Source organism: Melozone crissalis, unplaced genomic scaffold (assembly GCF_028551555.1).
Source record: "Melozone crissalis strain CALT ecotype California unplaced genomic scaffold, PUWL_Pcris_2 ptg000014l_1, whole genome shotgun sequence".
Classification (NCBI taxonomy): domain Eukaryota; kingdom Metazoa; phylum Chordata; class Aves; order Passeriformes; family Passerellidae; genus Melozone; species Melozone crissalis.
Genome location: NW_026535792.1, coordinates 9,811,431 through 9,823,559, shown reverse-complemented (window position 1 = coordinate 9,823,559; position 12,129 = coordinate 9,811,431). Strand labels below are relative to the sequence as shown.

General features: G+C 42.1%; 1 protein-coding gene across 1 annotated transcript in view; it reads left to right on the top strand.

The window, feature by feature from the left end:
* Positions 1 to 11,648, top strand: part of PDE8A (phosphodiesterase 8A) — a 117,764-nt gene extending 106,116 nt beyond the window's left edge. The window contains exons 19-24 of the mRNA XM_054272466.1: positions 98 to 230; positions 3,172 to 3,336; positions 4,255 to 4,384; positions 5,151 to 7,040; positions 7,581 to 7,705; positions 11,588 to 11,648. Of these exons, the coding sequence (XP_054128441.1) occupies positions 98 to 230; positions 3,172 to 3,336; positions 4,255 to 4,384; positions 5,151 to 5,257 (535 nt within the window). The 3' untranslated portion in view covers positions 5,258 to 7,040; positions 7,581 to 7,705; positions 11,588 to 11,648. The remainder of the gene's footprint in view (positions 1 to 97; positions 231 to 3,171; positions 3,337 to 4,254; positions 4,385 to 5,150; positions 7,041 to 7,580; positions 7,706 to 11,587) is intronic.
* The last annotated feature ends 481 nt before the right edge of the window (positions 11,649 to 12,129 follow it).

The following is a 12,129-nucleotide window of genomic DNA, read 5'->3' as shown; positions in this document are numbered from 1 at the left end:
AAACAGGAATGGTCTGTTGCAATTTTGTTAGACTTGTTTTAGCAACCAGCCCTTTGTGACCCAGCCAGCATTCTTAATTGTTTCCTTCTTTAAACAGGAATGAGTATCGAACCCTTCGCCAAGTCATTATTGACATGGTCTTAGCAACAGAAATGACAAAGCACTTTGAGCATGTCAACAAGTTTGTCAACAGCATTAATAAACCCTTGGCAGCACTAGAAGAAAATGGGGTAAGCAACATTGCAAGTCCTCCTTAAAATGCCTAGGCAGGGACTGGGAACCCTTGGCAGTGGGAAATTCCCACATGGTGTTCTGAGAAAGTTTATCAGAAATGTGGAGAAAGAGAGGCTGGAGATTGATCTTTCACCTCTGGGATTGAATCCCCTTCTGCTTAACATGGTTGTCACTCACTTTGAGGGTGAGTGGGACTCACTTGGATCCTATTAATATCACAGTGCTGTGATGTCGTACTTGGAACCAGGACCCTGGGCTGTATCTTTTCATGGAAAAATGTCATTTTGATTAACCCAGTTGCTCCCATGGAAGAAGTGGCAAGACTGGGCATTGCTGTTGGCTGTTTCTGCAAAGAAGGCGAGGTTTGCTTCAAAGCAGAGGCTGAATTACATCCCTCCCAAGGGGACATGCTGGGGGTGCAGCATAAGGGCAGGTCTGTGGGCTGGCATGTTTTGCATTCTCTGGCAATAAGGGCCCTCAGCCTCCAGTGCTGCCTGGCAGCATCCATGGGGTTTCTGTGTGCTTTCTTTTTTAATCTTTAAAATAGATGATGGTGACATTATGTATCATATAATCAATAGCCATCTGGAACCCCATGGACACAAAGAAATTGCCTGTTAAGAACTCTTTCTGAAAAACCACACCAGTTTCAATAACAGCTTCAACCAGCAGTTTTGTTGCCAGTAAGAGCAGTGTATAATTTTGTTGGAATGATTTTTGCCAAGAGAAGACTTGCAGAAATGGTTATGATAAAGCTTGCATCGGTGGCAACCTCATGGAGGAGCTGTAATGGTTTTCTGTAGTTTCTTACCATGTTTTTTAGAAAGCCACATTTATGACTGTTGTGTGTAATGGGGGAAGGCAGTCTTTTTATTATCTGAGAGTGGGAGAGAAACAGGTCTTGTTCCTTCACCCATGAGAAGCAAAACTCCTCTTCTTGCCTATTACAGGGAGCTGAATAGCTGGTGCTGCTGAAGAACAGGGCTTGGACCTGTATAGTCAGAGAGTAAAAACACAAACAGGGACATAGAAAAACGAAACAAAAGTTTAGTTTTATCCTTAAGCCCCAGAGACTGCAGGGAAATTATGTGCCCCACAAGGCATTTGTGATTCACAGCAAATTGTACCCAAGGATGGGAAGACAAAGAATATATAATTTCTATTGAAAACAAGAAGAAAAATGTTTTCCTTCTTTCAGCTTGGAGCTTCAGTTTGGCAAGTTCCTATGAAAAGGCCTGTAATGTGTGAGTGGGTAAAGCAAATTATTTATTGTGCTGAGCAGAACAACACTGTCAGCCCCTCTTTCAAGGCTGCTGTCTCTCTGGCTGCAGCAGCAGTGTGTGTTTTCTGGCCTGCTTTCCAGTCATGGTGGTGACTCAGTGCAGTGTTTGCAGGCTGAGCTGCCAACTGCCTGTTCCAAATGGGACAGTTCCACTTCTTTTTTTTTATTATTTATTTTTTATTTTTACACAAATTTGTACAAAGAGCCATGCTGTGAAGCTGCTCTGTTTGTTTCCTTTCTGCTTTTGTTTCATAAACTGAAAAAAATCCTTTCCAGCTCCAGCATCCTCTATCCTCCCATTTCCCCTCATGATGTCACCTCAGCTATGACAGGAAGCCAACATGTGACATGCAGAGACACCTCTGCACTCGGAGCAGGATGCTGGGCCTAAGCACAGTTAACACATTTTATTCCCAAGACATCTGCATCCAGCAAGTACAACTGTGCCTTTGGTTTGAGCAGATCTCAGAGGTGAACATCCTTTCTTGATCCCTGGTGGTTTATTTACTGGGATATTCTCTACCATCTGTAACTGAACAATCTTAATTTTCCATACCTCATTTCCATGCTTGTGTTTCTGGAGCTTCCATCACTTTATGTTGGCTTTCTCGTATATAATTTTCCCATGCATCTGGAAGTTCACCTTGTTTCTTCTGTTTCCCCTTCCACATACTTAGAAAAGAGAGAAAAGAATTGCTTTAGGCATCTCATTTTGGTGAGACCTGTGGAGCTGGTATTTCTGAGCCATTTCTGTACTATCAATTTTTTTTTTATTACTGTCAGTTTCTTCCTTTAGGAAGAACTTTCTTCCCCACAAGAATTTTCTTCTGAAAAATGTCATGGTTATTCTGACATAATAAAAGGTCAGAATGTTTCTGCTGCTTTGTATCTCCCTCTTTGTACAAAACACTGCAGGAACTGGTAGCACATTATTATTATCATTACTGTTTGTTACTTCTTCCCTGCTCTGACTGTGGAGCAAGACCTTGCTAGGTGCCAAAAAAGTCTTGTATGTTCCTTGCTTCAAAGAGTTTCTATTCTGAGTAGACATCAGTGTAAACTCCTGTACCTATCCATCCTTAAAGAGTCCAGCAGCAAGGGAGGGGAATGAGGAACATGCCTGGGAGGTAGTGTGGGATCTGGCTGTCTGAATAGTAGCAGTGCTGTCAGAATGATTGGTACACTGATGGGGTTTGTGTGCCAAGGGTGGCTCTGCATCTTGGGTCAGTCTCTCTTTTCAAACCAACTATTCCACTCTTAATGTGCAAGTCCATCCATTAATCCTTGGGTTTCAGCACAGACTTACATTTTTTGGCATGGTCTTCATCACTGTGTGTGTAGTGATGAATTGATCCTCTCCACACTTTTGAGAAGGCAGATAAGGAACAGAGGGATTAGATGACTTGCCCAAAGATGCCAAAGAGATCTGTCACAAAGCCAGTGATTGAATCCAGAAATTGGAGTTCAGTACTAGCTCAGAGCTGTGGCTAACTTTGATAATCCATCTATAAATTCAGTTAGATATCAAATCTGGTAGCCAGTAGCAGGACTGATCCCTGTAGGATGTGCTGAAAGCATTCCCAAAGCACAAAAGCTTTTGAGTTAGTGCATGGAGACCTTGCTAATGGATTGCTTTTTATTCTTAAATGTTACAGAATAATGGTGATGGAGAGTCAATCAAAACTGTTCTCAGGTCTCCTGAAAACCGTATCCTTATCAAACGCATGTTGATAAAGTGTGCTGACATTTCCAACCCATGCAGACCCAGAGAACAGTGCATAGAGTGGGCTGGGCGCATCTCTGAGGAGTACTTTGCACAGGTAAGGCAGCTAAACCAGGCTGCTGGAGCTGCAGGTGAGCATCTCTTTAAAAGGGTGCCAGTGTCACAGAATGTCTCAGGCTGCATTGTGTCATGTGAGAAATAATAACCTTTTTATTTTAAATGATGGGTATTACTCATGCTGGTACACAACTAGATGCCTTCAGAGAGATGAAAGCTGACAACTTCTATTGTGCAATTTCTGAAAAATCTAAGCTTTCAAGTTGTTCAGTTTGGAACTTGGCTTTTTGTGCCTTGTCTGCAAATGCACTCCCATGAGACAGAGCAAGGATGTGTTCTGTACCCACATGTTGGCTTTGCCTCTGGAAATAGGATCATCAGGAATCATTGCCTAGGATCATCAGGTTCTAGTGTCTGGATGGGAGCAGCACGCACTCCAAGAAATGCTGTAAGCCCTAAGCACACTGTGCTGAGGAAAGGCTTTAGGAAGATGTGGAAAAGGAGAGGGCAGTCATCATTACAGATTATGTATCAAACACTGCAGTTGGAACTTGGCACCCCAAGCAAGGGGCAAGGGAATACAAAAGGTGCTTTGCCATGTCTGAGGGGGACAGATCACTGCTTCCATCAGAGACTGACAATGGTTAAGCAGCTCTTAGGTCCAAAGCAGTCATACCTTGCTAATGTGCCAAGTTACTTAGGGTCAGCTTGTGTGCAGATTCAGAAGGTAAATATATCCCTTTCTGGGAAACACTGGAAGGCACTATTTGTCTGCTGTTTTGCTGAAACTGAACAACAACTAGCTGCTTGAGATTAAGTTGCTGCTGCTTCAGATTTATTCATGTTCCTCCTTTGATTTAGCAGATGCATGCTCTAGTCAGTGCCAAACAATCTGCTGCTAAAAGAAGCCCATTAACAGAACGTGTCTTAGATGAATAATCACTAATGTTTTTTGCAGACTGATGAAGAAAGGAGGCAAGGTTTACCAGTTGTGATGCCAGTTTTTGACAGAAATACTTGCAGCATCCCCAAATCCCAATTATCATTCATTGATTACTTCATTATTGATATGTTTGATGCCTGGGATGGTAAGCAAAACTCTGCTGTTTCCTGATATGAACAGTTTGTGAACATTTGAAGCTGCTGTGATACAAAATTTCTTTTTTATGGCTCCTAAATAAAGGGGGAGAAAAGGGAAGATTCCTGCAGTTCAAGTAAGATTAATAACTTCATTATTGCTTATAAGTATGGCTACAAGCAATTCTCATGGCTTGCCTATAATATACTAGATTCAGGCAATCTTTAACTTCTTAAACTTACTTCTCTGTAAACAGAGAACGGAACACATTCTCTTTGATAGCTCTTTGAGCACAGTCATTTTGACCATGTTAATATTGGTTATTCTTCAAGGCAAATTTCTGCTGTCTGGAAACTGCTTGGGGGAGCAGCTGTTTCCTTCCAAGTGCTGCCTCCATGGTAAAAGTGGTCAGAAATGTGACTGCCCTGAATGCCAGATCATGACATGTGACTGAGGTTTGATGGAGCAGGATAATTACAACCATAATTAGCTATGCCCCTCCTGGAAAACTGTGTTCCTTTGCTGGGACTCACAATACCAGTATTGTGAGTAAGTTTTTGTAAATTAAGTAAATTTACAGAACAGTTCTTAGTGGCCCCAGTGCCACATGAGTGCTGAGAACTTTACAGCCAACACTATTTCAAGACTCAGGATGACAGATTTCAGCTTTTCTACTTAACACAGTTGTCCAGACATTTCAAATGATACTTAAGCAGACAGAATCTGTGACTGTTTCAGTTCTGCAAGCTCAATACTTTCTGCCCTTCCTTCCCTAGCATTTGCTGACCTGCCAAATCTGATGGAGCATCTGAATAATAACATTAAATACTGGAAAGGACTGGATGGAAGGAACCTGCGAGTCCTCCGACCACCACCAGAATAGCAGTTAGACCATGGTGTGTCATTCACTAGCCTGATGATATTTATTCAAGCTCACTTTTATCTGTGTGAATTCAGATTTGTTTTGGTCTCTTCAGTATTACAGTAAAGCTAGCCCATGCACTTGGGGAACTTCCACATGCAAGAGAACATGAGGTCAGCAGTTGACTTCCCAAAGTCCCGTGTGTGGACTCGGATGAAATAAGCCCACCAAGTGGAATTACACTGGATTGCTGCAGTACTTGTACTGAAGAGGGTTTATTACGAACATGCTTCTGTGATATCTTCATACCAGCACGTGAAGCTGGAAGACCTTGAAGAGAATCCTCATGAAAAGGACATTCACTAGAAGTTTATCTATTAATAGAGACTCACAGCTTTTATGAGAAAGCTACATGCTTTTTATAAGCACTTCAGACAGTTATGTAGAACAATCAGACATTTAAAATGCAACTGTCTATGAAAGAATTTTTTGATCTATGAAAAATAGATGTACTGTATTTTTTCACATCACAGAAGGTGCAATCATTCACTTCTGAGCACTACTGAAAGTGAGTTCTCCTTAAGAAATTTAGTAGCAAATGTAAAAAATAACACAAGAATTTTTGAGGTTGATCGTTAGCATCTATGATTAAAATGTTATGTTTTATTTATTTTGTTAGATGTTCAATATTTTCTATGAATTTATAAATACTTAAAAGCCAAAGCCAACTTTAGATGCATTATAAATTTACATGATTCATACTCATTAATATACATTTAATTGATGTACAGACCTTTTATTTTCATAATGCAAATACAAAATACTATACAATGATACATTTTTATTGCACTGTAAGGATAGATGTGTATGTTTAAATATTGTCTGATTTATGTTAATTAAAATAAGTTTTATTAAAAAGGTCTCACTTGAGAATAGTAGAATAAACAAGAACTGTATACTGTCTGAGCACCAGAACTGCAGTAGTTCTCCCACAAACCAGTGAGGACCACCTGATCTTCTCTTGGCTACAAAAATAATAATGTGTTGGAACTCTTTGTTTTCTCCCATGACATTTTATGACTGAACTCCCTGTTAAAGTCTGCCTTATTTTATATAGTATTTCTACAAAGCATTCCACAGCGTATATGAAGAGGTGATACTAAGCATCTGATGAATTTCAACATTTTATAGCCAATGTATTCTCCTCTGCCGTAAAAGAAAAAGAACATAAAGCCACCAACACAAACCTTCAACTCAAGAAGTTTGTAAAGGCTGTGTACCTTCACAATTTGAATGAAACCTTCATAGCAACTACCAGAAAATAATAAAATGTATATTTTAAGAAGTGTCAAGTCCTACCCATTTCATTTGAAGTGTATATGCACTTTGTAGTTTGCAGACTAACAAACACATGAAATTCTTCTAAAAATAACTAAGATACTTTTTGTCTGGGGAAGGGAAAAGTTGAGGGGGTTGAATGGCATACAGGTGATGAAAGGTGTAGCTGGCAAGCCCCTGTGTCTGTGGCCTGCCCTTGGTAATCCCATCAGACCCTTGTGTATCCTTGGAGAAGTCTCTTTGCAGCTCCATGCAGTGCCACGCTGTGTTTCACTGGAGGACTCAAGGAGTATCCTGTCATCCTTCCCAGCTGACAGAAAGGCATCCAAAGGCACTGAAAGGGCTGCTGACTGTTGTTCCTGCAGAGGAATTGACTTTAGAGACATTTTGAACCATTTCTGAAGAAGCAGAAGCTGGGGAGAGGTGGATGATGGAGCAGTTCAGGGACTGCAGTAGCAGCCTTAAGGTAAGGAAGGAAGAGGTGACCTCTCCAGGTGTTACCTGCTTCTGTTTCTCCTTCCTCCCCAAGCCAGTGAGACTGATGGGCTATCACCATTTGTTCCTGTTAGTGTCAGGAGCAAATGTTTTTGCCCTTACCCTGCTTGTATGGTCTCTTTACTTATTCAGAATTCATTTATATGGTGTTGGGGCAGGGAATTCCCTTTTGTAATTCCATGTAGTTCATTGTTGTGTGCCTGTTGCCTAAGCCAGGGGGCTCAGACCCTGTGAGGGGTGCCCAGACTGTGCCACTGTCTCACTGACAGTAGTAGGACAGAAGCTTCTCTGGTCAGTCTTCCAGAGGTTCTACAACCAAAGCTGAAGGAGCAAATGTATTTTCATTGAAGGCTCAATAAAACAAGTATCTTGTTTTCACAGGGAGCTTGCAAGGAGAGGGAGAGTTGGCTGACAGTTTTCCTGGCAATGTCACATTCTATTTCCCTATGTTGCATCTCTTGTAACCAGCTGTAATTTGCTACCTGGTGTTAATCTCTTCTGTTCCTTTCAGGCTCCTGTGTCTCCACTAGAGGAAAACTGCATCACACTATCAGTGTCTCCTCTGCTTATCTGCTGCAGTAAGGATGGGAGAGGAAGTGTAGGCATGAGTATGTGGGCCTAGAGACTTGTTTGCAGGTAAAAATCATGGAATCATTTAGAATGGAAAAGACCTTTAAGATTATGGAGTCCAGCCATTCCTTCAGCACTGCCAAATCCACCACTAAACCATGTCCCCAAGTGCCACATTGTTTTAAATCCCTTCAGGGATGGTGACTCCACCACTGCCCTGGGCAGCCTCTTCCAGTGCTTGACAACCCTTGAATTAAAAAAAAAATTCCTAATATCCAATCCAAGCTTCCCCTGGTGCAACTTGAGGCCATTTCCTCTTGTCCTATCACTTGTTTCTTGGGAGGAGAGACTGATCCCCACCTGGCTACATTTGCAAACTGACTGAGGGTGCACTTGATCCCCTCATGCAGATCCTCAATAAAGGTATTAAACTGCCCAGAAAAAATATTTCTTCATAAGCATAGTTAATATTCTGGGTTATATTAATATATGATAAAAAGCAGTTAATTTCATCTGCTGTAAAAGTGCCTGATGCATCATCACTGAAAAGATGTGATCAATATGATTAATTCCCTGAAATTCACACTGCATCTTTATTTCCATTACTTGGACTGTAGAACTGTGCTAATTAACCCTCTCTGTAAGCCAGATTTATGTCCATATTGGTGTACAATAATTTCACTTAACATAAAACACTGATTTTCAGCCACTGCAGCTTTGTTCACTCTCTTGTCCATCTAAATTTGCCAAGGACAGATTATAACTAAAATCTGGAACCATGATGCCTGATCTTGACTTTCTTCCCACTGAGCTTCTCTCTCCAAGCCACACCTCTGAAGCTTTCTGTGCACTGTGAGGCTGTGCCTGTTCCATGGGGATGATTCCAGGCTGCTGCCCATGAGCATGAAGGCCTTGCTGTTGGAGCAGTGATAGCTCTAACCTGATATTCACTGCTCCGGGATGCAGATGTCTTTCCTCCCATTGCACATGCTTTAGCCATTCCAGATTCCTTTCTTTATTCTCCAAGATTACACAGCAGCATCACATGCCCTGTGCTCTGAACCCGTTCCAGCTTTTTGAACTGTCACTCAGTGATGGAACTTCCTGGGGACAGAAATGGCTTTGCTGATGGTCCTTCACCATGGAAGGGAGAACACAGGAATAAACTGAGTGTGATTGAAATGTTCCCAGTTTCAGTTAGGCTGGCAGTCTTGATGCAGTGTCTGCTCTTTTCATTTGTTCTTGCTTTAATGCTAATACAAGAGTAAATTCCAATGTAGACATGATGAAGGAGAGGTCCTTTATGCACCTCCAGGGCTTTAGTAAAAATCTCTGTGTTTTAAAACTTAATAAGGTTCAACAATTCAGCATTAAATGACAGAATGAATGGCTCTATTTTCTATGCTGCATATTTTCTGTCAGGTAATCCTGCTTATAAACCTGGATATCCCTGTAGATGCTTCCAAGTGAATCTGAATTATCATGATCTGGTTAAAAAAATATTTTCTTTTCAGCAAATTGTCTTAGATGAATGTCTTTTTCCTTTGTACAAAATTTGGAGTCATGATTGCTTATTATGACAAAAGGAGAACCAGGTGGTATGCACAGCTACCTTATCACAAGTCTGAAGATGGTTTTCATACTGCAATTTACCCAGTGGCTATATAAATAATTTAATATATAAATTTTAAATCTCCTGAAATTGAATTAATGCCTTGTTTTTTGTTGCAGTGTCTTTTTGTCTGGGTGTTTCTGCTTGTCTCAGTAGAGGAATCATTGATAAAGCATTTTAAAATTTTAAAATTTTAAAATGCACATTTTTAAAAAATTTTAAAATGCACATTTTTAAAAAAAATGTGTCTTGAACATGAAGGAATTGAGCAATGGCATTCCTGCATAAAAGTGAAGAAAGGATAATAGATATCTAATAATCACTGGCTGGGTGCTGAGAAACAGCACAGGCAAACAGTAGTCAGTTGTGCCCTTCAGTGAGACCAGAAGGGTTTGAGTCATGACTCTGCAAGGAGTGCTTAGAAATGAGGTCTCAGAGCTTTCAGAAGCTTCAAAACAAATAATCTCTCTGCTCATGTGTGACATCATGCCTCCAAGGTGCAGGGGTCCCAGGGGTGCTGTTAAATGATAGCAGGATGGAGCGCAGTCTGTCCTGACATGATGTTTAGATGCAGAAAACAAGCTTTCAAATCGGTGCCATGTCCCTGTGCAGCCCTGTGCTGCTGGTTCAGAACAAAGGGGATGTCCAGGTGTTTCAGCTGGTTTTTGCTGAAGCTTTGGCTCTGTGAGCAAAGGGCACCAAAGCACTGAATGCTTTATCTCAGTGCCTGCTTTGAATGTTACTTAGGAAGAGTGTCTCATGTGTTCCTTTCTTCCATTGGTCAACATCTTTAGGACTCTCCTCCAACACTTCCCATGCAAACCTCAGTGGACTCAGCTCTGCAAACCCTGTGAAGCGATGGCAATTGCCTCTTTAGCAATCAAGGCAACTGAGCTAGGAAAGGCCAGGGAACCCAGAGCCACTAACCAAAGTAGCTTTGAGGCTTCTAAATATCTTTGAAGTCCTGAATCTTCAAGCCCTGCCTGTGGTTTAACAGTGTTAGGCTAGGAAACAGTCTTTTGGTCTTCTCATGTTCCACTTTCCTCCTCTCTTCCAGCTTCTCTGCTTGCATTTTTCATTCGCTGGGAGTCTTTCCTTTAACTTCCACTGGCTAAATATCTCCCTCAAACACACAGTCATAATGCTGAGACTAAACCTTGTCTTTCAAACTGACTCCTGCTGCTTACTACAGCTTTTACCACAAGAAAATATTTTTCTTTCTGACTCAAAATGAGCCTGGATAAATATCTTAACATGGCTGAAAGCCTTACACTGGTATCCACAGGCAGAAGGAGAGTACAAACACAGATAACTGAAATAGCTTGTGAGCACTGCAGTGCTGCCGGGGCAGTGGGAATATGTGTGCAAAGCTTTGGTACTGTACTCCTGCATGCAAAGTGAAGTCAGGAGTGTTCCCAGGCACCTCTGCCTTTGAGGTTATGTTAGCGAGCACAAGCAGCTGGGGACACTTGTTGAAATTTGAATCTGCCTTTTCTCGGTTTGCTTGCTCCCCCCGTCGAGTGGCAAGAGTCATTGCTAGAGCTGAAACTCATCTTAGTTCAGCCCGTGACACTTAACAGAAATCACTTCATCCTTTTATTACAGAGGTAGTGAAACACTGCACCAATGCATGCAATTTTCAAAAGGAAGTGAGAAAAGTGATTCCTCTTTGAAACTAAAGGAGGAATTCAGCCAGTGTGTAATTATTCAAGTGAGAAGTTGGTCTTGTCTGTATTTAATATTCCAGAGTGGTATTTGATGTAAATCCTTCCCCAGAGTTCATTACATTAGCTCTTAGCTCAACCTGAGCATGCTGAATGCCAAGTTCAGCATGCAGCATGTTTTATCACCAAGGAGAATGACGTCAATCTGGTGATCCTGCAGCTCCCCAGCTTGGGGGAGGAGGTATGACTTTGTCTTCAGCCTAAAGATAAAATGGAATATGTTTGATAAGATTTTCTTGGTATTTGCAGTGTAAAATGTGTGGGGAATATTGCTTTTTACCTCCAGAAAGAACTGTCCCTTTTTGCCTTAAAAAAACCCAAAAAAACCTCAAAAGTTAATTTGCTTGTAATATTATTCTACACAGAAAAAGAAAATTTTCCTTTACAGATCTCTAAGCTTTACAAGCAGACCCACAGAGCCCTTTCACAGGTGGGTGAAATGAGCTGCAGGGAAGCACAGGGGCTTGTGGGCACCCACACCAGGGCAATCCCAGCCTAGTCCTGGGGCTGCCTGCCTGCTGCTGAGGGCTCTGGTGAGAATCCCGCCAAAAATGGGAAGAGAAATGTAGAAAGTGGGTGCTTTCATAAAGGCTTGCCTCTGGTGTTTTTCAGAGATGCTGGTCAGAGATCCTGAGATGGCAGAGCTTCATCCTCCCACCGCACTGTGTGCCAGGCTCGGTGAGACTCGTGGGAGAGCCAAATGCCATCAGCGGGCACGGAGTCACAGCGCTGTCCCCACGCCGGGCGGTGCGGCTGTTTGACGCTGTTTGACACTGTTACCGGGCAGTACGGCTGTTTCACACTCTGTTACCGGGCACTGTGGCTGTTTCACACTCTGTTACTGAGCAGTACGGCTGTTTCACACTCTGTTACCGGGCAGTGTGGCTGGTTCACACTCTGTTACTGGGCAGTACCAGCTGTTTCACACTCTGTTACCGGGCAGTACTGGCTGTTTCACACTCTGTTACCGGCAGTACCGGCTGTTTCACACTCTGTTACCGGGCACTGTGGCTGTTTCACACTCTGTTACTGAGCAGTACCGGCTGTTTCACACTCTGTTACCGGGCACTGTGGCTGTTTCACACTCTGTTACTGAGCAGTACGGCTGTTTCACACTCTGTTACCAGGCAGTGTGGCTGTTTCACACTCTGTTA